The following is a 26908-nucleotide window of genomic DNA, read 5'->3' as shown; positions in this document are numbered from 1 at the left end:
AAATTTTGTTTAATAATATCATACTCTACAAGAAAAACAAGGACACATTTTGACCATTCTGAAGTTACAGAACATGCTGAGAACAGGGAAGATTTCAATAGTGATTTAATAAAATTTTGAACAGATTACTAAATCCCCAATTGTAAGTATAAAGTGCATTCATTCAAAAATATCATTCATCAAAAGGGCTGGCCAGTTACCTGAGTTGGTTAGAGCATGGTGAAATAACACCAAGGACAAGGGTTTGGATCCCTATACCGGCCAGCCACCAGGAAAAAAAAAAAAAAAAGGATTAAAAAGTCATCCCAGAGGCAGCAAGCCTGAAGTGCATGAGCCATGACTCCTTCTCCAGCTAAGCATAGAGCCAAGATGTACCACACTGTGGTTGTAGCTAAGGACTCCCAGGCCTCACAGAACTTCAGCAACGATACTGATGTCATCAAGTTGTAGGAGATTCCAAACTTCCAGCCCCTTTTGAAAAGACTATTTAGAGTGTCCAGACTTCTCCAACTAATACCAAATTGGAGAAATTGGATTCTCAGCAGGTGTTGCAGCTCTGCCTGATATAAAGATCACCTGCACCAGTGTGTCAAGGACATTTCCTTTGACCAAAATGCTTTGGTTAAATGAATCAAAGAAATGGATATGTCTGTAGAAACCCTCTTTAGCTTCATGCAGTAGCACCAGAAAAGCTATGCCACATACGCAGAGCAGATCCAGAAAGTCAATGAAATGTCCGCCATCCTTCACCATATACAGACAGGTATTGACCAGGTGGGGCCAATGATGGAAAGGCTCATCAGCATGCTGCCAGGGAGCAAGAAGATGGAGGCCTTCTGCATGAAAAACCAGATTGGGAGTTCAAGCTATAGAGGGCTTCTTTTCTCCCTTCTGCCAGGCTGATCTGTGGAGACTGAGGACATCTGGAGGCAGAGTCAGATCATATGACCAGGGCTTGAAGCTAGTGAGAGGTTCTGGTACTCCCTGAAGTGGATGTGAAGTAGTCTGGCTAGCATGAAAATCTGACTTTGCCCTATGTATTAGTCCATTTTTGCTGCTTATAACAAAATACACGGAACTGGGTAATTTGTATGAAAACAAAATTTATTGCTTACAGTTTCAGAGGCTAGGAAGTCCAAAGTCCAGAGAACACATCTGGTGAAGGCTTTCTTTGGTGGTGACTTCAGTGATGGCAGGGTATCATATTGTGAAAAATGGCAGAGAAGAGAGAGAGGCACTATCCTCTCTCTTCTTTTAAAGCCCTCAGACCCACACCCCTGGCCACCATTTTTAATCCATTCACTACAGCATGGTCCTACAATCTCATCACTTCTTCAAGGCTCCACCTTTCAATTACATAATAGGATTTCCAACACTCTTAACAATCACAGTGGGGACAAAGTTTCTAACACATAAAAGTCGGGGGACACAATTCAAGCTTCAGTTGAGTTTTGGGGAGATATAATTCAATCCACTACACCCTACTCCTTCCCTTGATGCATATTTCTCTGTGTGAAACAAACCTAACTAATTCTTGGTGATAACTGAAGTTGGAACATTTGAATTATTAGGATTTTTTTTTTTTTTTTTTTTTTAAAGATGATCGGTAAGGGGACCTTAACCTTTGACTTGGCTAAGGGCTCAACCACTAAAAACAGGATATACAATTTATGTTCCAGAAGCAATTCTTCATCAAGAATGCCCACAGACATGCTGTTCACTCAGCCATGAGGCCGGATGCAGGGATGACCCCAGACTACAAAGGATGGGTCCAGGGTCCTTACTCTCCATGTTCACTCATTCCCAAGAGCCTAAAACCAATCAATAATGACAATACTGTGTGCCAGACATCATTCCAAAGGCTTTACATACACAGTATTAAGTCATTAACCCTTCCAACAACACTCTGAAGTACATACCACTATTACTCCCATTTTACAGACAGGAAACTAAGACATACAGAGTGTCATAGCTAGTAAGTGGTGAAGCCAGGATTCAAAGCCTGGCCATCTGCCTCCATAGTCTGTGCTCTTAACCACTATGCTATGTTGCAAGGATAACTGTTCAATAACAGATATACAATAGTCCCCAACTCTTCTTCCTCTACTATAAGACTATAACTATTATTGGCATCACCCGTATCGCTCATGCCTGAAAAGAAAGATAATGTCTGGACCAGAATCTCACCTGACTTCCCAGCCTTTCAGATACTCACAGATGCTCCCTTTGGGTATATATCCCTGTTTTTGTGACCAGTTCTGTTTTGTGTACAATTTTTGTTTAGCTTCCAGTTTTTTTTTTTTAAGATGACCGGTAAGGGGATCTCAACTTGGTGTTGTCAGCACCATGCTCAACCAGTGAGCCACGGGCTGGCCCTGTTTTTGCCTTTTCTACTAAGAAAATACCCATTATTCTCAGCCCTTTTCTGCAGAGGAAATTTATTTATTCACTCCTACAAAGGACAGGATTGGTTTAGATTAAGATTCTCAACTGATTTGAAAGGCCCAGACCAGCCAGCAAGAGGAAGTCTACATCCTCAATTCAGAAGAGAATAAGGCAGATAGGATGGCCAAGGAACTCAACTAGGAGGCCCAATTCCATGCACCTCAACTTCATGCCAGGAGCTGACCAAGTGAGCCACTGGCCGGTCCCTTTATCTGCATACAATCTATACACATCCTCCCATATACTTTAAATCTTCTACAGATTATTTATAATACCTAATACAATGTAAATGCTATGTAAATAGTTACACTATATTGTTTAGAAAAAAATGACAATGTTTTAAAAGTCTGTACAGACACAAACATCCTAGGCCTACCTACATTTTCTATCTGAGGTTGGCTGAATCCCCAGATGTGGAACTGCACATAAGGTGGGCCAACTATCATCCCATTTCTCTTTCAAGTTACCTAAGGTCAGGGAGGGTAAAGTACTTAACTATCTAAGTCTGCTTCCATACATCTGTCTCATTTCTATATTGCTAATTTGTCAGCTCTAAGCTCTGTCTTTTTAATCCAGCAGCTACCTAGGATACTTTGCACTCCGATCCCTTGAAAAGTTCCTTATTATTCATAATCAGTCTTTACCCCTACTTCTAACAACCCTCTTTCCATATTGAACTTTAGATTACATTCAAGCAAGTACATCTCAAATAATACCAGGATATCTTCATTAGAGGGTTACTACTCCATACACAAGGAGTAGTAAAGGGTCTGTTTATATTTAAAAAAGAAAAAAAAAAAGACTAACCAAATCAATTTCTATAAATCCACTTGCCAGAACAGAATTTTAATGGCTTCCTCATAAATACAGTAATGATAATTCTTGTTAAACACACACGCATACATTCTAATTTCTCTTCCTGCCCTACTTAGATTCTGTTCACCTTCCTATGTAACATCTTCTGGAATTGCTCCCCTAGTATTTGTACCCACTTACATATTCAGTGGTATATCTACAGTATGCTTTTTGCTTTCAAGCTCCATTTCTGAAAACTTCCAAGTTCCTCAAAGGCTCTGGCAACAGAATTACTGGATAATTATGGTATTATCGCCTGCCATGTTCTGATCCTATGGTTGCACAAGTGGGCCTGAAGAACCAACAGAACAGTGAAACAAGTTAGGAGGAGCCTACAAAAACCGCTACTCCGTGAAACACTGGAAAGCCTCAACCCAAGTTTGTACACGTACACATTAGCTAAATGTACCATTCTTTCCATCCATATCCAAATGTTAATAGTGACAATATCTCCAGAAGCATTAGAAATTTCTCATTATCAAATGAAGTTTAAGAGTGACATAGTGGATCACCATCCATCACCATCCCTGATTGCAGAATACAATCACGTAGGAAACTTCTAAAAAAAAAAAAAAAAAAAAATGAATTCAAGTTCTATTAAAATCAGAGTCACTCAGAATAGGACCCAGATATCAATACTGTGTTTTTTTTTTTTTTTTTTTTTTTTAAAGATGACTGGTAAGGGGATCTCAACCCTTGACTTGGTGTTGTCAGCGTCACGCTCTCCCACGTGAGCTAACCATCCATCCCTATGTAGGGATTCAAACCCGTGGCCCTGGTGTTATCAGCACCACACTCTCTCAAGTGAGCCAGGGGCCAGCCCTTCAATACTGTTTTTAAAAGTTCTCCAAGCCGGGCTGGCTAGTTAGCTCAAGTGGTTAGAGCATGGTATTATAACACCAAGGTCAAGGGTTTGGATCCTCAAACCAGCCAGCGATTAATTAATTAATTCATTAATTAAAAGTTCTCCAAGCAGTTCCTAAAAAGTTAAACATAGTTATCTAAGACCAAGCAATTCTACTCCTAAGTACACAACCCAAGAGAAATGAAAATGTATGCTCACCCACAAACGTATACACGAATGTTCATGGCAGCATGAATCATAATAGCTAAAAAGTAGAAACAACCCAAATGTCCAACTACTGATGAATGGATAAACAAAATGTGGTATAACCATACAATGGAGTATTATTCAAGTACTAAAAGGAATAAACTTCTGACACATGCCACGACATGGATGAACCTTGAAAACCTTAGGCTAAATGAAAGAAACCAGTCACAAAAACTACATTATGTATATAGCATTATGATTCCACTTACATGTAATATCCATAATAGGCAAATCCACAGGGACAAAAAGTATATCAGTGGTTGCCAGGGGTTGCCAGGGGCTGGGAGGAGGGGGGCATGAAGAGTGACTGCTAATGGGTATGGATTTCTTTTCGGAGTGATGAAAATGTTCTGGAATTAGTGATGATGTTTGCACAACCTTGTTAATACAAGAAACACCACTGAATTATATAGATTGAAAGGTTGAATTTTATTATATATGAGCTATATATCTCAATTAAAAAAAAAAAAAAACTCTCCAGACTTCTAATGTGCAGTCAGAATGTCAAACCACTACTCTAGTGCTGTCCGGTTAGCTCAGTTGGTTAGAGCTTTGTGCTGACAACACAAAGGTTCAGATCCCCACGCCAACCAGCCACCAAAAAAAAAAAAAAACACTACTCTAGAACAATGGTTCTCAAAAAGTGGTGTCTGGATCGACAGTATCTGCTGAGAACTTGTTACAAATGAAAATTCTCAAGGCCCACCCCAAAACTACTGAATAAGAAATACTGTTTAAACCAGACCTGATGCACACTAACATTTGAGAATCAATGCCCATGAAGAATCTTATATGAAAATTTCATCCGGTGAGGATCAAATTAAAAGTTGAGGAAGTTGCAAAAAACATGCTTTTACTTTTATTTATTTTTTGGTGGGGGGCTAGTGGTGGCTGGCTGGTAAGGAGATCTGAACCCTTGACCTTGGTGTTATCAGATTATTATTTTACCCAGTTATATGGCCATTATACATACAAAGTCAAAAAAATCAGAAAATTGGAAGAAAAAAAAATCACCTATAATTCCACCACCCCAAAATAACCACTATTAACAGTCTTTCCAGTGTTTTCTATTTGTTTTGCATCATTATGATCCACTAGAAATGGCTGTATCATGCTTTTATCACAGAACATTAGCAAGCAAACTATTAAATAAAAGCAAGGTACCATTGTAATTATAGCACCTCAATTATCCTGTTCAGCTGAGAAACTGGTATGATGGGGATACAAGAGCAAACTCTTCAGTGGACAAAATTTTGTTGGCTCCAATTTTTTTTTTTATGGAAACGCCTTCTAGGGCCGGCCCGTGGCTCACTCGGGAGAGTGTGGTGCTGATAACACCAAGGCCACGGGTTCGGATCCTATATAGGGATGGCCGGTTCGCTCTCTGGCTGAGTGTGTTGCTGACAACACCAAGCCAAGGGTTAAGATCCCCTTACCGGTCATCTTTTAAAAAAAAAAAAAAAGAAAGAAACGCCTTCTAAAATACAGTAAAATAAACATAACTTTTCTGATTCTACATCAGTTTCTGTAGCCACGTGATGGATGACATAGGAAATTATTCTGAATCTATTCTAACTCTAGGACATACCTAGGAACTTTCTTTCCTAAGTAAATTCACCACATCATCACATTTTCTTTCTTGTCCTTGGCCTCTTTCTCAAAAGTGAAAGCATTTATGTGTCTGCATGATTTCTGGGCTGCATAATATGGCTACTTTCCAAAATAAAAAAATTCTGAACCCAAGGACAATACAATCTTTCAAGTGGTTTTCTTTTCATTTATCTAAAAAGCATCTTCACTGTTTTTAATCACTGATTCACTCTTCCTTTAAGTTGGGGGGGGGTTTCATCACAGCCTTATACAAACCAAGTCCTCAAACATTCCTTGATTTTCATCTACTTGCAGAATAACTTCTATGCTGGCTTGAGTGGTTAAGGGACAAGCTTGTCCACCTGTAAGCATCCAGTGACAAAAGAATGCATTATATCAGGCACACACAAAAAAGAGCCTATTTCCTGCATATAAACAAAAAGTGCTAATAAATTGCCAACTGAACCTTCCCATCTCAGATTCTCTAATCCCTAACCATAGCTAAATGAGGCTCTTCCCCAACTATATTCAGCTGCATTAATCCCCACCTATCCTCTATTGAAAGGATCAAAGTAAGGTCTCAAAGAGTCATTAGAACAAGATAGATTTAATGCCAACAACAATAGGCTTAGTCTGTGATAAAGACTCGGGTATATTTTTATAAATTTCTCACATCCACTCTGCCCCCACCCTCCAGTTCTGCATCCATCAGAGCAAGATTAACTTTGTCCTAAGGTCTTCAGAAGGAAGGAGACAGAGAGGGAACCACCTTCTCCCTGTGGCTTATTTCCTCTTCCTAAAATCCAGTCAGACACGTGCAACCACCGAGCCGCAGCAAGGAAGGCCCCAGGTTCCCGAGCTGGGATGATGTGGGGAGGGCTTTTGCCACACCCCCATGACGTCTGTACCCAGGTCAGCAATGACCAAGCCCCCACTGGAAGCCCCCTGGTCTCCCTGTGGGAATGAGGGGGGTGCCACAGGCCTCAATCCTGCCCCTCCTCCTTCCTCCTTCCATCACATTTCCTCCCCCCTTCCCCTCTCCCGCTCCCTCCCAACTGCTCCGCAACATCATAGAATGTAAAATAATAATAATAATAATAATAAATAATAATAATAATAATTTTAAAGAAAAGGCTGGCAAAAAAACAAATTAATATCTCTCCTCAATTCGGGGAAACTGCCAGGTTCTGCCTGGGTTCTCCTTTCCTGAACTGTAGCTGCCAGGCAGTCAGCTGGGGCAATCACAGGGCTCACTTCATTATTATTCCTTTTCTCAGGGACCATTGCCCCGTATTGCCATTTAGCCACAAAGAATTTAAGGCCTTATATCTATGACTTCCTTTACATTCTCTTTGCCACCAACTTATTAGTATAAGTACCTGAATTGAGTGGTCATTTGTATTCCTAAAGCCTCCTGTTTATCCTCTTAGTGTTGAATAAGGCAGCCTTCAAACCTGTATAGTACTAGTTTTGTAGTTATGATACATAACCCAGCAGTTGTTAAGGTACCATAATCAACTTAATCAATAATTGCCTCCTCTCTACTGCACTGAAATTTTAATGCCCTTATTTACCTATCTGACCTCTCAATTGTAAAACTAATGCCAAAGTGGGCTGTTTAATCTTCTAGAACACTGCTAAACCTGACAACTTCTGTTCACAAACCATCAACTCCTCAATAAAATACATTCTTTACTATTTTCTGATCCCTACACTTTGGTCAAACCGGCCTTGCCACTCTCCCAAATTGTACCTGCATTTTTGCCTCCACCTTCCACAGGCATGATCTCAAGAGCATACTGAACATAATTACCTGTCCCCCACTTTCTCATTTTCTGTTCCTCAAAGTGAAGAGCAATTACTTTCTACTCAATAATAACTCCAGGGCATTTTACGGTCACTTAACAGTATACTAAATGGCTCTACTACACAGTAGCTTAAGTTCTTAAGTGTAATCTTATAACATTCCTGTCTCTTTTCTCACCATGAGCTATCAATTGCCACTTCTCAGTGTTGTGAGCCCAACCTCCTCACAGGATGAGGAGAAGCCTTTACTAGCAGAAGGCTTAGACAATCAGCTCCCCATGCTGGTTATAACAGCTAGTAAAATCAGATGAAAAAACTAAAGGAAAGGCAACTTTTTTTCCTGAAGCCACAGAACTCAAGTTGAACCAAATAAGTAAACCTGATAACAGTGAAACCAGTCTAGTGGAACCCAGCACAGGGGGGTTCAAGGGCCTCACCTGTGTATCCATCCCTATTCCACAGCCAGTACAAAACCCCAGCCTTATGCACAACAAAGGTGCTAATTCCTTTCTATTGCCTATAGGACATTGTTTAATTTATCAGCTAGCATTTGGCTATATCCCCAAATAGCAGTAGCTCACAGGTAAAGGAGCTCACTTGTGATTAAGAGCACAAGTTTTGAAGTCAGGGAGAACTGGATTCCACAAACTACTACATTAGGTAACCTTGGCCAAATAGTTCATTCTTTCTCAAGCCTGTGTGGAGCAGCAAACAATATAATGTACCTCAAATGCTTAGCTACCACAAATGGTAGTGATGACAGGATTTAATGTATACTGGGCACTGTTTTTTCCTGTTCACTCTGTTTACTCCAAACTATTAAATCCATTTATTTCAAAAAAATTTGGATAATTTAGGTATGGCTTAAATGCCATAAAATTCACCTTTAACCATTCAGTGATTCTTAGTATATTTCCCAAGTTGTACAACTATCACCAGAGTCCAGCTATCACCCCAATAAAAAATCCTTTGTCATGTCTTTGTCACACAGCTGGCTAGACTGTCAGAGTACCTAAATTTGCTTATTGTTTGCTACCTACATCCTATTACAGCTGGGATCTTTTGGTAAAATCTTTAAAAATGAAAAAGCTCTCCTGTGGTAATAACATAATAATGGCCTATTTTAACTAACGAGCTTTTTTATTCCTGTAACCACCATCTGAATTATTCTGTTGTATATTTTGCATCATTACCTTGACACTTCCAATCATAATGAATTAAAAGGATACTAAATAAGCTAAAGTACCAAAGCTAAGAATTTTCAAGAGAATGTCTGGTCTCCCGCAATATGAAGAAACATTTCATTACATAATCTGATAATATACCTGGGCCAGCCCGTGGCTCACTCAGGAGAGTGTGGTGCTGATAACACCAAGGCCATAGGTTTGGATCCTATATAGGGATGGCCGGTTAGCTCAGTGGCTGAGCATGGTGCTAACAACACCAAGCCAAGGGTTAAGATCCCCTTACCGGTCATCTTAAAAAAAAAAAAAAAATTCTGATAATATACCAGGAAATTTCTAATCAAAATAAAATGAGAACTTGATTGGAGGGAAAAAAATTGAAACATTTACTATAAAAAACTGACCCAATAAAAATATCATGTTGTATATCATAAATGTATACAATTTTTATTTGTCATTTTTTAAATAAATAAAAATGCTAAAAAATAAAGGAAAATAATTATACAAACAAAAAAAATTGACCAAAAAAATGTTTAATGTGGCTGACTTACATTAAGAATAACTCTGTGGCTTCCAGTCAAGATGGCAGAATAAACAGTCCCCTGCATCAGTCTCTCCCACTAATCAATGAATTTACAACTATAAAAAAGCAACGACAGCCAAGTGGTGGCCGCTAGAGCTCAGGAAAAGAGAAGGAGAGACCTATGGAGTGCCTGAAGGTGGGAGAGGCCACAATAAGAAAAAGACAAAACTGGTCCAACCATTTCATGCTGCAGCTGCTTTAAGGCTGGAGCTGCTGAGTGCAGGGAGCAGGAGCCGGCAAAAGCTGTAGCTGTGCCCTTTGGATGAAGTTGCCTGGAGGCAGCAGGGGAGAAGAGGGCCTTGGTGTCCCCCAGGCCAGCAAGACCCTAATAGGGTTCCTGTGGACCCACATAGGAGTGAGGAGCCACAACAGTTGAAAAAAAGGAGCCACTCAGAGGCCAGTGAGTCATCACAAGGGACCAGTGCACAGCCAGTCCCATGGGAAGTATTTGCAGCACAGGCAGTGGGGGAGATGGGCCCAACTCAGGGAACCCTGGGGCACAGCAAGGACAGCTGTCCGGCACCCCAATCAGCGAAGGACCACTCAGAGGAGACTGGTCAGGAATAAAGAATTGCATGGAGTGCAGTTTGACAAAAAGACTCAGGCCCAGATCAGGGTTTCTACACAACCCAGGTACACCAGGTCTCTGGAGAGCCAGAAGTACCTATAAAGTCAGCCACTAAAAACTGAGCTACACAAAAAGCCTTCCCAAGGGAATCAGCAGCAAAACAGCAATTTAGCTAAACCACACAGCTCAACTACTGGTCCCCACATGAAGTTCCCTCATTTTAGAAATAAGCAAAGGACAAAAAATTAGTTCCAGCCCAGTCACAAGGCCAGCACCTCAGGGCCTGCTCAGGGAACAGAGGCTTCGAGCTGGGGACTGGATTCCCCCCTCCCGCAACCAGGCACATCACCAGCACCTCAGGGCCTGCCCAGGGACCTGAGGCATGGAGCCAGGGACCAGACTCCCCTCCTGCAACCAAGCACACCACCAGCGCCTTGGGGCCCACCTGGGGTCCTGAGGCATGGATCCGGAGACCAGACCCCCCCCCACATCCAGGCACACTGTCAGCACCCAGGAGCATACCAAAAACATCACTTCCATGTGGGTGGCCCACCACAGCCACCATAATAACCATGGCTGCTGCAAAAGGGACTAGCTGCCACAACTACCACACAGTTGGTCTGCCAGCCACTGGAGTGCACTGACACAAGAAGAGTCAGCAGCAGAGGCCAAAGGAAAGAAGAGGAGATGTCTCTCTCCACAAAACCCATTCCAGAGTGTCAGAAGAAGCATCTGCTCTATGATAATATTGGGGGACCTGAACACACCTCTCAGTGTTGGACAGATCATCTAGGCAACAAATCAACAGAGTAACCGTTACTCTTTCAGAAGGAGAGAAGAAATCTAAGGTTATCAGAGGTGGGAGGGGGAAGGGAGAGGGGGATATGGAGAAATTGGACAAGGGGCATAAAGAATAAGTACAATTTGTAACAATATACACGCTAGTAATATTGATTTGATCAACATATTTCAACGATGAACCCCAAAATATGTATAATCAAATTATGATTCAATAAAAATTTCAAAAAATTTAAAATTTAAAATTTTAGATAAATAAAAATTTTTTTAAAAGAATAACTTTCTCTTACTAGCTGCTACAAATAAACTACCGTCAAGGCCAAAAAAAGATACAATTATCATATGGTAATAAAAATAACAGCAAGTTCTAATAAGAATGAACTATGAATACAAGATTCAAAGTGTCTTAAAAACAATTAAAACTCGGGCCGGCCCCATGGCTCACTCGGGAAGAGTGCAGTGCTTATAGTGCTGAGACCATGGATTCGGAACCTGTATAGGGATGGCTGGTGCACTCGCTGGCTGAGTGTGGTGCAGACAACACTGAGCCAAGGGTTACGATCCCCTTACCGGTCAAAAAAACAAACAAACAAACAATTATAACTCAAGGAATTTAGCCATATGTGATCCTATAGGAAGAACCTGGGAAAAATAAGGCTCAGCCTCCCCACCAGCTCAAGGTACACTTACTGAATACCCAGGCTCAATTTGACAGGGCTTTTCTGTCACTGCCAGCAGCATCCTGGACTCCTACTGCACCATACTTAAACTACATTCTTCTTCCCACCAGAATGGAAACACCTAGAGAACAGGCACTGTGCATTATTCATCTGTATCCCTAGCAACTAACGGTTCCTGACAAGTAGCAGCAATAAATCTTGGTTAAAGTGAATACCCGCAGAGCAGCATTTAGGAGGTTAAAAAGAAAAAATATGGGCCGAGCCCGTGGTGCACTCGGGAGAGTGCAGCGCTGGGAGCGCAGCGACACTCCTGCCGCAGGTTCGGATCCTATATAGGAATGGCCGGTGGGCTCACTGGCTGAGTGCCGTCACGAAAAAGACAAAAAAAAAAAAAAAAAAAAAAATCATTCAGGCCTAATCTAGATTAACCTAAACTCTCAGCACTTCACAGAAATAAAACAGAATATACTACCAAAAGTGTTTATTAATGTAATAGTTTGGCTTCATTCCCATAAACCAAAAGACCTGTCATCACTGTTTCAAAACCTGGGGTATGCACAGCAGTATTTAGGATACACAGAATATTTTTAGTCCAAAAGCCCCCAAAAGTTACACTTATGCTACAATAAATTAGCATTTACACTGGTGAGAATTATCTGAACTAAGTAACAGCAGTAGTTATGTCATGTTTATCACATGATCTGACTGGTAATTATGTCCACTTAAGAAATAGATTACTGGACTGCCCAGTTAGCTCACTTGGTTAGAGCACGGTACTTATAACACCAAGGTCAAGGATTCAGATTCCCATACTGGCCAGCCACCAAAAATAAATTAATTACTTTTTAAAAAAAGAAATAGATTACCATTTAAGAATATACTTTGGTGACAATATATAAATACAGAAATCCTGACTGGACAGGAAAGAAAGTTACAAAAAGATATTTTGTGGACACCTGGCAAAATGTGCATGTGGATTTAGATCTTATTGGTATTACACACTGCCCCTGCCACCCAAAAATAAAAGAGAAAAGGGCTGGCTGGTTAGCACAGTTAGTTAGAGCGTGGTATTACAATACACTGAGGTCAAGGGATCAGATCCCCATACTGGCCAGCTGCCCACCCCAAAAAGATATTTCATATTATGCATACTATATTATTAAATCATTATCCATTTTCCTACATATAATGATGCTATTGTGGTATTTTGCTACAGAAGCTCTTTTTTTTTTTTTTTTAAAGATGACTGGTAAGAGGATCTTAACCCTTGACTTGGTGTTGTCAGCACCACGCTCTCCCAAGTGAGCTAACTGGCCATCCGTATATAGGGATCCAAATCCGTGGCCTTGGGTGTTATCAGCATCACACTATCCCAAGTGAGCCACAGGCCGGCCCAATAACAGAAGCTCTTTAGTCTAAGGGAGATACTTGCTAAGAAAATATTTAGGCAGAAATGTCAAAATGCTTGCACTTTACAGGTCTGCCAGTTAGCTAAGTTGGTTAGAGCATGGTGCTGACAACACCAGTGTCCAGGGTTCAAACTCTGTACTGACCAGTAAAAACAAAAATAAAAAAATAAGTTAAAAATAATTTTTTTCTTTTGTATTTTAAAAATAAATTTTAAAAAAGCTAATGTATACAATATATAAAGTGAGTCAATGTGGCAAAATATTAAGTAGTAACTCTAGGTAAAAGGCATGTGTACATGTGTTCATTAGTCTTCCATCAGCTTTTATGGATTTGAAATTTTTTTCCTTTTTTTTAACCAGCAATTAGCCAGTATGGAGATCTGAACCCTTGACCTCGGTGTTATAACACTGTGCTCTAACCAACTGAGCTAACCAACCAACTTTTTAAAAATCTTCCAAAACCACAATTACTTGAAGTTGATAGGACAAGCAAATAGAGGGGACATTGGTGGGGGGGGGGGAAGGAGGTAGGGAGGTTTTGGTGAGGGGCAACAATAATCAGCCACAATGTATATCGAAAAAGTAAAATTTAAAAAAATAAATAAATAAAATAAAATAAAATAAATCTTCAAAAGTTGGAGGAAAGATTTTAAGATTTTTAAAAACTAGGCCAAAAACAAAGAGAAAAAAAAATCAAAATGCAAAAAGGACAGAAAAACAATGAACACACACGCACAGACCAGGCAAAGAGAAGACTAAATATGATGGCAGAAATAGATATAAAATATCCATAATTATAAACAAATATGAATAGTCTCCATGCTGTAGTTAAAAAAGAACTTGTCAGCTGGTATTAACAAAGCAAAATCCAGCTATGTGGTGTTCATAAAAGATGTATCTAAAACATCCCACAATTGGATGAAACTAAAAGTTAAGGTAATATCAGGACTTCCGGTCAAGATGGCGGAATAGACGGTCCCAAGAGTCACTCTCTCCCACAAATCAACCGATTTAAACTATAAACATAACATCAAGTGCATGCGAAACGGGGAGACGTCCTGCGGGGGAAGCAGAAGCTCCGCGGAGACCACATGCACTGCGGGGCTGCTGTCGCACGATCCGGCAGATAAGCTTCACCGCCGCCACCCAGCTCCATTCCCAGCCCAGGCCAGTGCGCACAGAGTGGGGAGACATCTGGCAAGAGAGGCGGAGGCTCCACAGAAACCACACACCCTGTGGGGCCACCACTGCATGATCCAGCAGGTAGGCTTCACCGCAGGCACCCGGCTCCATTCCCAGCCCGGCCTACAGTGCTCAGAGAAGGGAGACGTCCGGCAGGGGAGGCGGGAACACCACGGGGACCACACCGCTGCCGTGCGATCCAGCAGCCCAACCCAATGTATACGGAGCACAGACACGTCCACCAAGGGAGATAGAAGCTCTGTACAGTCAACGCACCATGTGGGGGGGCCGCCGCCACGCAATCCAGCAGCAGGTAGGCTTCACCGCCGTCACTCGGCTCCATCCCAAGCCCGGCCTACCGCGCAAAGAGCAGGGAGACATACTGCAGGGGAAGGGGAAGTTCTGAAGAGACCTCACGCTCCGCGATGCCTCGGCGCATCCCAGGAGCCCGGGCCAGAGCACAAGGAACAGGGAGAAGGCCAGCATAGGAGGTGGAAGCTGAGCAGAGACCACACACCCTGCGATACCGCCCCGTGATCCAGCAGCCAGGCAGAGTCCAAGCTGACCAGACAGGTGGCTCTCCAGAGAGGTCCAAGACCTGAGGGAACCACACATGCAAGGCACTAGTGGCCAGCTGAGCAGTTACTGAGGTAGCCATACCAAGTTGGCAACCATAGCAACATCTTAGTCAGTCAATAGTGTCAAACCTGTGGACTGTGAAACCCCTGCCACAATGAATAAACAAAAAAAAAAAAGATAACAGAAATATGAAAAATCAAGACAGTACACCACCAAAGTATAATAACTCTCAAGCTCTAGATCCTATAGAACAGGAAGCCCTTGAAATGACTGACAAGGAATTTCGAGTGATAATTCTAAGGAAACTGAATGAGATACAAGAAAACTCAGCTAGACATCATGAAGAAATGAGGAAAAATATGCAGGACCTGAAAGAGGAAATGTACAAGGAAATCAATGTCCTGAAAAAGAAATGTAGCAGAACTTGCCAAACTGAAGAAGTTATTCAGCGACATAAAAAACACAATGGAGAGTTTAACCAGCAGGCTTGAAGAAGTTGAAGAGAGAACCTCTGAACTTGAAGATGGGCTGTCTGAAATAACACAAGCAGACCAAAAAAAAAGAATCGAAGGCATTGAAGAAAATCTAACAGAGATATCAGACAACCTTAAGCGCTCAAATATCCTAGTCATGGGTATTCCAGAAGGGGAGGAAAAAGGAGATTGCATTGAAAACATATTCAAGAAAATAGTGGCAGAAAACTGCCCAGGTATAGGAAACATCACGGATCTTCAGATCCAGGAAGCTCAAAGATCTCCAAACGTATTCAACCCAAAAAGATCTTCTCCAAGACATGTTATACTCAAACTGGCAAAACTCAAAGACAAAGAGAGAATCTTACAAGCTGCAAGAGAGAAATGTCAAATCACCTATAAGGAAGCCCCAATCAGGCAAACATCACACTTTTCATCACAAACCCTAAAAGCCAGAAAGGAATGGGATGATATACTCAAAATACTAAAAGACAGAGATTCTCAGCCAAGAATACTCTACCCTGCAAGGCTATCCTTCCGAAATGAAGGGCAAATAGTATATTTCTCAGACAAACAAAAACTGCAGGAGTTCACCACCACACGACCACCCTTTCAAGAAATCCTCAAGGGAGTACTGGGTTTGGTTCCTGAAAAATAACTACCACTGCCATAAAAACCCAAGAAAAATCAAAACCCACTAGTATAATAAAAATGGCATTCATGAAGAGAAAACAAAGAAAAAGGCTATCTACAACCTAAGGAACCAACAAACACAGAAAACAAACAGTAAATCAGAAAGCAAGGAACAAAAGACACCTAAGACAACCAAACCATAATCAATAAAATGCTAGGAATAAATCAACACCTTTCAATAACAACTTTAACGTAAAAGGCTTAAATTCCCCAATCAAAAGACAAAGACTGGCTGACTGGATTAAAAAGGAGGACACAACTATATGCTGCCTTCAAGAGACCCACCTCACCCATAAAGACTCACATAGACTAAGACGGAAAGGATGGAAAAAGATTTACCATGCAAACAGAAAAGAAAAACGAGCTGGAGTAGCTATTCTTACATGTGACAAAAAAACTTTAAACTAAAAACCATAAAAAGAGACAATGAGGGACACTACGTAATGATGAAAGGACTGATCCATCAAGAAGACATAACAATCATAAATATGTACGCACCCAATGTTGGAGCAGCCAGATTTATAAAACAAACTCTATTAGACCTAAAGAAGGAAATAGACACTAATACCATAATAGCAGGGGCCCTGAACACCCCACTGTCAATATTGGACAGATCATCTAGGAAAAGAATCAGCAGAGAAACACAAGATCTAAACAATACTCTAGACCAATTGGAATTGGCAGATATCTATAGAACATTCCATCTAACAACCTTAGAATATTCATTCTTCTCATCAGCACATGGATCATTCTCCACGATTTGTGACCTAATATGTGATCTATCAAGTCTCAACAAACTCAAAAAAATCGGAATTATCCCATGTATTTTCTCAGACTACAATGGATTAAAACTAGAAATCAATAAACAAAATTCTGGAAACTAGACAAACACATGGAAATTAAACAGCACTCTACTTAATGACATATGGGTCCAAGAAGAAATCAAGCAGGAAATCAAAAAATTTATTGAAACTAATGAAAATAATAATACATCATACCAAAACCTGTGGGATACTGCAAAAGCAGTACTAAGGGGGAAATTTATTGCATTAAATGCTCACCTCAGAAGAATGGAAAGATGGCAAGTGAACAACCTAACACTTCACCTTAAAGAACTAGAAAAACAAGAACAATCCAAACCTAAAGTTAGCAGACGGAAAGAAATCATTAAGATCAGAGCAGAACTCAATGAAATTGAAACCCAAAAAACAATACAAAAGATCAATTAATCAAAAAGTTGGTTTTTGAAAAGATAAATAAAATTGACAAACCATTAGCATGGCTAACAAAAAAAAGAAGAGAGAAGATTCAAATAACAAAAATTAGAAATGAAAAAGGTGATATTACAACTGATTCATCTGAAATACAAGGAATCATTCACGACTACTATAAACAACTATACGCCAACAAATTTGAAAATCTGGAGGAAATGGATAAATTTCTAGACACACACAAGCTCCCAAAACTGAGCCATGAAGACGTAAAAAATCTGAACAGACCAATAACAATAAAGGAGATTGAAGCTGTTATCAGAAGGCTCCCAACAAAGAAAAGCCCAGGACCAGATGGATTCACAGCAGAATTTTACCAAACATTCAAAGAGGAATTGACACCAATTCTTTACAAACTATTCCAAAAGATTGAAACAGACGCAAATCTCCCAAACTCATTCTATGAAGCAAACATCATCCTGATACCAAAACCAGGTAAAGATATACCCAAAAAAGAAAACTACAGGCCGATATCCTTGATGAATATAGATTAAAAAGTCCTCACTAAAATACTAGCAAACAGAATACAGAAACACATACGTAAAATAATTCACCACGATCAAGTGGGATTCATCCCAGGGATGCAAGGTTGGTTCAACATACGCAAATCAATAAATGTCATACACCATATTAATAAAATCAAACACAAGGACCATATGATCATCTCTATGGATGCTGAAAAAGCATTTGATAAAATTCAATGTTACATTCATGACAAAGACCCTCTATAAGTTAGGTATAGAGGGAAAGTATCTCAACATTATTAAAGCCATATATGATAAACCCACTGCCAATATCATCCTGAATGGGGAAAAGCTGAAAGCTTTTGCTTTAAGAACAGGAACTAGACAAGGATGCCCACTCTCACCACTCCTATTCAACATAGTGTTGGAAGTACTAGCCAGAGCAATCAGAGAAGAGAAGGAAATAAAGGGCATCTGGATTGGAAAAGATGAAGTCAAACTGTCCCTCTTTGCAGATGACATGATCCTATATGTCGAACAGCCTAAAGACTCTACAAAAAAACTCTTGGAGTTCATAAATGATTTCAGCACAGTAGCAGGATACAAAATCAACACACAAAAATCAGTAGCATTTCTATTCTCCAAGAGTGAACATGCAGAAAGAGAAATCAAGAAAGCCTGCCCATTTACAATAGCCACCAAAAAAATAAAATACTTAGGAATTGAGTTAACCAAGGATGTGAAAAATCTCTATAATGAGAACTACAAACCACTGCTGAGAGAAATTAGAGAGGATACAAGAAGATGGAAAGATATCCCATGCTCTTGGATTGGAAGAATCAACATAGTGAAAATGTCCATACTACCCAAAGTGATATACACATTCAATGCAATCCCCATCAAAATTCCAATGACATTTTTCTCAGAAATGGAAAGAACTATCCAGACATTTATATGGAATAACAAAAGACCACACATAGCCAAAGCAACGCTGAGCAAAAAAAATAAAGCTGGAGGCATAACACTACCTGACTTTAAACTATACTACAAATCTATAATAACCAAAACAGTATGGTACTGGCATAAAAACAGACACACTGACCAATGGAATAGAATAGAGAATCCAGAAATGAACCCACACACCTACAGCCATCTGATCTTTGACAAAGGCACCAAGCCTATACGCTGGGGAAGAGACTGCCTCTTTAGCAAATGGTGCTGGGAGAACTGGATATCAATATGCAGGAGAATGAGACTAGACCCATACCTTTCACCGTACACTAAACCCAACTCAAAATGGATTAAAGAATTAAATATACACCCTGAAACAATAAAACTTTTTAAAGAAAACATAGGAGCAACACTTCAGGAAGTGGGACTGGGCACAGACTTCATGAATACAACCCCAAAAGCATGGGCAACCAAAGGAAAAATAAACAAATGGGATTATATCAAACTAAAGAGCTTTTGCACAGCAAAAGAAACAATTAACAGTTAAAAGACAACCAACAGAGTGGGAGAAAATATTTGCAAAATATACATCTGACAAAGGATTAATATCCAGAATATACAAGGAACTCAAACAACTTTACAGGAAAAAAACAAGCAACCCAATAAAAAATGGGCAAAAGAGCTAAGTAGGCATTTCTCTAAGGAAGATATACAAATGCCCAATAGACATATGAAAAAATGCCCAACATCACTCAGCATCAGGGAAATGCAAATCAAAACCACACTGAGATACCATCTCACCCCAGTTAGGATGGCTAAAATCCAAAAGACTCTGAACGATAAATGCTGGAGAGGTTGCGGAGAAAAAGGAACTCTCATACATTCGTGGTGGGACTGCAAAATGGTGCAGCCTCTATGGAAAATGGTATGGAGGTTCCTCAAACAATTGCAGATAGATCTGCCATATGACCCAGCTATCCCACTGCTGGGAATATACCCAGAGGAATGGAAATCATCAAGTCGAAGGTATACCTGTTCCCCAATGTTCATCACAGCACTCTTTACAACAGCCAAGAGTTGGAACCAGCCCAAATGTCCATCATCAGATGAGTGGATATGGAAAATGTGGTATATCTACACAATGGAATACTACTCAGCTATAAAAACGAATGAAATACTGCCATTTGCAACATGGATGGACCTTCAGAGAGTTATATTAAGTGATACAAGTCAGGCACAGAAAGAGAAATACCACATGTTCTCACTTATTGGTGGGAGCTAAAAATAAATAAATTCACACACGCGCGGGCACACACACACACACACCAAAAAAAAAAAGAGAAAAAACGGGGGGTAAGAAGACATAACTACAATTCCTTGAAGTTGATATGACAAGCAAACAGAAAGGACATTGTTGGGTGGGAGGGAGGAGAGGGAGGAGGGAGGGAGGTTTTGGTAATGGGCCACAATAATCAACCACATTGTATATCGAGAAAATAAAATTTAAAAAAAAATAAAAATTAAATTAAAAAAAAAATTAAGGTAACATCAAATGTTGACAAACATGGAAGAACTCTTATTCACATGACCCTTTTCCATACAGTGTTGAGAATTAAGTCCCAATGCCCAAGGTATCCATTGTACGTAAAGGACTGAAGTTCCCTAGAAATCTAGAATACCATCCTCAAGAGAGTTGTAAAAAGTCACTCAATTTTCTGTGTTCAGTGGTTCAGATGAGGAAGCTGAGATTGTACAACCCATGAAAAACAGTTTAACATTACTTAGAAAAGTTACACATAACCTACATACAACCCCCAAATTCCACTCCCAGTTATATACAGCCTTAAGAAATTGAACTTGTTTTGGAGGAGGACAGATGTTCACAAGGAGACTGGTACAATTTGTAATCGCGAAAAACTGAAAGTGAGACAAATATCCATCAACCATAGAATAGACAAATAAGATGTGGCATATCCTTACAATGGAATAAAGTCATGTTCCACAAACAATGTTTCTGTCAACAAAGGACAGCATATACGATAGTAGTGCCATAGAATTTCGAGGCTATACCATCTAGGTTCATGTAAATACACTCTGTGATGCTCATGCAATGATGAAATCACCTAAAGACACATTTCTCAGAACATATCCCTGTTGTTAAGCGATGTGTGACTGTACTTTACTACTGAAAATGATTGATAGCTCTAAGAAATCAACATGGATGAAACTCAAACATGTAAGAGTGAAAGAAGCAGTATTATGAAAATCATAGAATTACATTTAGATCAAGATTGAAAATGGGCACTACTATACCATATATTGTTTATAGATATATACATGGGTAAAAATTATTCTAAAACCTAAAATTTAGGGTGATGGTTACCTCTGGGAAAGAGGGAAAGAACATCTTGGGAGATGGCATACACAGGTAGCAGTAATGTTCTATTTCTTAGCTGTTCATCTTATTTTTGTTTTTTAAAACTTTACGTGTGTTTTTATACCTCATATACTTTCTATGGTATGTATCCTGTATTTTTTAATAAAAATCAGTAAGTGTGCAAAATATGGTCCCACTGTTTTTAAAGTATATACTTTGTGTAAAGAAAAAAGAGTAAGGGTTTACACTAAAATCTTAAACCGTAAGTCATTTTTATTTTGTATTTTTAAAAATTTTCTAAAATGTATTTTCATAAGTAAAATAGTGCCAGACAGGCTAGCCCAAAAACCTACACTAAAATGGAAACTTATAAATTAATCTGAGAAAAGAGAGGGGGAAACTAACTTGGTCTTTAAAACAATTTAAAGATAGCCTTGCCAATTCAATCCTAAATTGAATCATCTTTTTTTTTTTTTTTTTTTTTTTTTTTTTTGTCTTTTTCGTGACCGGTACTCAGCCAGTGAGTGCACGGCCATTCCTATATAGGATCCGAACCCATGGCGGGAGCGTCGCTGCACTCCCAGCACCGCACTCTCCCGAGTGAGCCGCGGGCTCGGCCCTGAATCATCATCTTCTAAACCCTATTTCAGTTAAACCTTTATTTTTTTAAGCCCACTTTTTCTCTTGTTTAATGATTTGACCATGCCAAACACTTACCAAATGAAAAATCCCACCCTTCAAAAGCACACAGTCCAGCCAGGTATATGCACATAATACAGGTGACACTATATTCCTTGTCCAAGCCTACACATTTTCAAAGCTATTTTAGGTTTTAATCTATTTGCTTGGGAAACAGCATGTTATGGTGGCAAGTAGAGTCAGAAGACACAAAGAGACTGGGGCCCACGACCTCCTCAGTTCAGTTTCAGTAAGTACTGAGAGTGTTTTGTTTGGGAGGTGAAGGAAGAGAAGGCACAAAAAGAGAAAGGAGAGAACAAAGGAAAAAGAGAAATAAGAAAAAAGAGAAAGAAGGGAGAAGGGAGGGAGGGACGAAGTGGGAGAGAATTAAGGTCGAAAGAAAGGCACCATTAATTAACAGGAAGCAATTCTGAGCCTCCAAAAGTCTTCATAAGTCTACTAGTACTGATCTCATGAGAAGATTGAGACTACATGGAAAAACATTTGTGTAAATGGTGAAAGTACTAGGTACTACTGGCTTGTGTATGTACAATATAACTAAATGAGAAAGTTCCTAAAGTGTCATCTTGAAAACAAGTTAATGACAGTACACCAATAGCAAGAAACAACGTTATAGCAAAAGGTCTAAATCCAAATGAAATAATCTTTAAAAGTATTCTATAAACAATCTTTTAAAGTATTCTCAAAAAAAATTTTTTAAATAAAAAATAAAAATAAAAAAGTATTCATTTTTTTAAAGTTTTAGACCCAATTAAATACAAGCATGCTTCAAAAAGTTTGTAGAAAAATGGAATTTAAAGATAATACGAATCTTTCCATGAAGTTTTTGTTGTTTTTTGTGTTGATGTCTGTCAGGTACAGGCGCTTGGTGTTATCAGCACCACACTCTAACTAACTTAGTCAACTGGCCAGCCCCTCCTAATAGCTTTTAAAATGACACTGCCTAGTCTTAAATGAAACACCTATTCTTTAATATAAGCCCTATTTCATACCTCAATTTCAAACAGTTAACTGAGTTCCAATTCAATCGAGCTCATAAATCCAGTACGAAAATGAGTTATCTGAAAATTGAAACTCATTCTAGTACACATGCTACATCAGCCAGAAATTCACAAACCTGGTCTTCAAAGCCTATGCCAAGGAATTTCAAAACTAAAATAATTTCCTTTCTTAAAAAAGTATAGGACATGCAGCATCTCTGGGAGAAAAACTATCAATAAAACTAAAAAAAAAAAGTAGGAAATACCAACATAAGCAGTTTACATTAGGATTTTTAATTTTTTTTTTCTTTTTTTGACAGCTGGCTGTTATGGGAAGCCAAACCCTTGACCTTGGCATCACAAGGTGGCGCCCTAACCAACTGACCTAACCAGCCAGCCTTAATCTTTAGCCTGATAAATTTGGTTCCTTGACTTTGGGGAAAAAAAGGATTCTATTCCTAAATACTTCATAGTTTGGTCAAAATTACTTCAAAATCTACCACAGGTTTACATGGTGATATTCCTTACAGGTCCTCCCTCTCTTTGCCTTCCTTAGGTTACACCTCCACTCTCCTTTCTTGGGAAAAACAACAACAGCTGCTTCTAAGATCTAACAGATCTACCACCTCACCAGTCAACACGGTTGTCATAACACTTAGCTTTTAAGGACACTCCGTTTACTCCAATTAACAACTAAGAGCAAACTGGTATTTGCTGACATTCAGGTTACCTCATAAGGAGAAATAAACAAACAAGATCTGCTTAAGAGTAGAGGAACTTCACAATCTGTGAATTCATGCAGACTGATTCTTTTGAGCAGGCATTAAACCTATGCACACACCCCCCAAAAAGTGTCTTATAACAAAGGAAATGTTAATAAGTCATCATTAAAAAAAAAAAAAAAAAAAGACTGAGAATCAACATTTCAAGGCTAACACTTTAAAAGTAAAGGCTTCACTTCAGACCACTTCAAACACTCAAGTCAGGTTTATACTTTCTACATACATTTTATACTCAAGGGGGTACAGATATAAAGTAGTTCCCATTAAAACAAGCACATACTGAAATAAACCTATTCTCCTTCATATTCTCCCACCATTTCTTCCCAAACAAAAAAGTCACTCAGGATACCAAGAAAGACACCCCGGGTGACCATGGCACAGGCTCCACCAGTTACCAGGAAAGGGGAGCAGAGGTGTTACTACTGTTCCAGTATAGTTTTAAAGGCAGCTCCATTTGACTACATGGTCCAGCCCACATTTGAAGAGTGCCGTCAAAGGAAACTACAGCAGCAGGGAAACAGGCAGGAGGGGCAATTACCACAACCTTTTCCCATGTCTTCATTCTCTCTCATGCCACCACTTCCAGCCATATTTCAATCACAACAGAAACCACCCTTCTCTGAAACGTTCATTATTGAGGGTCAGAGGGAACAGGGAAGCAAAGGGAGGAAATCAGAGCTGGGGGAAACAAGCAGGACAGGGGTTGGGGGAAATCGCATCACACGTGTGAACTAGTCATAAGTAGGAAAATCAGGAGGAGCACACCGGCAGCAAGCAGAAGACTAGTGTGGGAAACTAATCACCTTTGCCTAATCATGAGAAAAGCCTTCACAACAACGGGAGGATGGCCATAGCCAAGGGGCTCCAAAGGCAGGTAAGAGATGTTGGTGTACTGGAAGACTCTATAATCTCCAGAGTAGATTTTATTCCCTTTCCCTAGATAGATGAGGACCATAGCAATGTACCTACACAATGCCCAGGATACAGGAGAGCTTAGCTATGATGTTCATCTTCCTTCCACCTTTATTTGACAAACTGACGCTTATGAAGAATGTGCAATTCACGGAGAAAAGTGAGGCACACACTAACCAGTGGCATACCCCTTGGTGAAAAAAGTGCTGCTAAAGTGGAAGAGAAATATAAGAACTGGGTTCACCCAAAAAGTTAATTATATGCCCTTAAATAAAAAATGATCTTTAGACACCTTATGGAAACCTTTAAAAGCTTTCAACTGTTAGGATACACAGGTGCTGGAGATATTAAGCCTAAATACTGGCATACCGTATATCGTGGATGTGAGACAGAAACAATATCCGATAGAGATGGTAGTAAACTATACAGGATTATGTCAAACAGAAAATAACAGTGATGATGATGGCCTCAACTCCTGGAGAGAAAAAGGATCAGAGACCAGAGTGGTGACAGCTGAGATACCTGGGCAATTAGTTGGATTGAAAACTCAGGGGAAAAGATGAGAAGGCCGAATAAGTGATTCGGAGGCAAAGAAAACTGAGTTGTACCGCACCAATAAAGAATAACATTTTGAATATGTATTTCAACAGCGCTTTACAGTTTACAAAGCGCTCTCAAACCTATATGGAAGAAAAGAATAAACTGTGAACCAACTAGACTCCAAGAACTGGGAGTGAGGAAAAAAATTGAGTCCTGACTGAAACCAGAGCCCTACAGAACGAAAAGGAGAAGTAGAACTCAACTATGCCTCCGGGTAAGCCGGGAAAGCCTAGAGAGCGCAGAAGTTGGTCTCTAAGAGGGCCAGTCCCGGGACGAGCGACGGGCGTGGAAGCGGAAAGGTGGCCGGCGTGGAAGCGGAGGGGCAGCGTGGCGGGGAAGCTCCAGCCTACAGGCAGAGACCGAGGTGATAGAGAAAACCACACCCCCCCGGGCAGAAATCCCAAGCGGGGGTGGGGAAGGCGCCCCCCTGGGGCTGGGTGGGGCCGGGCGGACTAGGATGAAAGAAGGTAGGAAGAAGCACAGGGCAGCCCGAGAGGGAGGGGAAGGAGGGCCCCCGGGCCTGGACATACTGAGAAAGCGTGAAGCCGGAGAAGGAAGCTCGGCCCGGTCCTCACGGGTGGGCACTGGGCAGCCTGAAGGGGGCTGGGGATTCAGAAGAGCCAAACACGGGACTAGAAAACGCACGCTGCAGCGTTCAGGGTCCTGGAAGAGGAAAGGAGAGAGAGGGAGAGTGGCAATTACCGCTGCTGCTGTCGCTGGACTCGGGACCCGCAGCTGCCGCCGCCGCTCGTTACCTGCCAATTTGCCTCTTACAAAGCGGCCGCGGCGGCAGGGGCGGCCCGGCCCTTCACGTGACTTCGGCGTCATGGACGAGGGAGGAGCTACTAGACGTCGCTCGCGGGCGGCTCCCAAACCCGCTCGGAGAGCCCGCCGCCTCTTCCAGTCACTGTCCCCACCCCAACCGTGGGAAGCCAACAGTGCAGGGGTGGGGGGAGACGAGGGAAAAGAGCAAAGGGAGATTTTACGGCACTTCTCGACCTCGGAGTTATCAAGGGTGTTACCCACGGCTTCCTGGGTGCTCGCAACTGCAGCTTGTTGTCGCGCTGTGATGACCTCACAAGACCCAAAAGTGGCTCCCTTACGGCCACTTTCCTCTTGTCACGTGACGTGGCCCAACCTCTCAAAGCAAGCGTGGCCTCCCAAACGGTGCACCAGGGGAGTGTGACTCCCAGCAGGCTGCACGGCACAGGCACTCACTACCGCAGCCTTTCCCCTGCAGGTGCATCACTCACCGCCAGACGCTTCGGTGCCAGGGAAGGCCGGGTCCGAAGCCCGCGGAGCTAGCTTCTGGGACTCACAGTAGTGGGTGCCGCCTGCCAGCTGGCTGAGTGTGACTCCTGCTGGGCGGTGTAGTCCTAGCAGAGCGTGGGGTTCCGCTATCAAGTTCGGTGGCTCCCGCCCCCTGCGCGGGAAAGGGCCAACGGCCGGGATCGGAACCCGGTGCACGGAGAACCTCCAGGAGGCGGGAGGGCTATGCGACGTCAGTCCTGTTCAATGTGGGTCGAGTTCTGCATTCCCTAGCCCCTTCTGCGTGAAAAGACTAACACTTATTGAACTCAATGTCACCCGTTTTACAACCATTTTTATTACATCGTATAATCAACCCCTTGAGGCAGAGATTGGCCACGTTTTAAGGATAAAAGGCTGAGAGAGTTGTTTCCTGGCTAAAGAGACCCAAACCAGGTTTTTTGTTTTGGAAATTTGAATGACTTCCTCTCCGTAAGATCTGACCTGTGGTTAACTTCACGAATTAAGAATACATGATAGTGGTTAATAATTATAGCATAGTGTTATAAAGTATTTTCTCATTTACTGGTCTATTTGATCCTCAAAGGCAGTCTGTCAGGCAGTTACATGCACAGATTTTGATGTCCAGCAGGACTTACTTCGATGTG

General features: G+C 40.9%; 1 protein-coding gene and 1 pseudogene across 13 annotated transcripts in view; one reads left to right on the top strand and one right to left on the bottom strand.

Annotated features, from left to right (window-relative positions):
• UBAP2 (ubiquitin associated protein 2) overlaps positions 1-26315 on the bottom strand; it is a 123275-nt gene extending 96960 nt beyond the window's left edge. For 5 of the 13 annotated variants that reach the window (XM_063081897.1, XM_063081898.1, XM_063081904.1 and 2 more), the window contains exon 1: positions 25695-25969. In XM_063081897.1, coding sequence (XP_062937967.1) covers positions 25695-25820 — 126 coding nt within the window. In that variant the 5' untranslated portion in view covers positions 25821-25969. Of the gene's footprint in view, positions 1-25522; positions 25656-25694; positions 25970-26245 lie in introns of those variants that run through there. The other 8 variants (XM_063081899.1, XM_063081903.1, XM_063081908.1 and 5 more) reach the window with 5 other exon arrangements.
• Positions 337-872, top strand: LOC134366250 (BLOC-1-related complex subunit 5-like; annotated as a pseudogene).
• Positions 26316-26908: the final 593 nt, after the last annotated feature.

This window comes from Cynocephalus volans, chromosome 17, assembly GCF_027409185.1.
Source record: "Cynocephalus volans isolate mCynVol1 chromosome 17, mCynVol1.pri, whole genome shotgun sequence".
Taxonomy (NCBI): Eukaryota; Metazoa; Chordata; class Mammalia; order Dermoptera; family Cynocephalidae; genus Cynocephalus; species Cynocephalus volans.
Note: the sequence above shows the minus strand (reverse complement) of the source record. Positions and strands in the feature narration are given on the sequence as shown.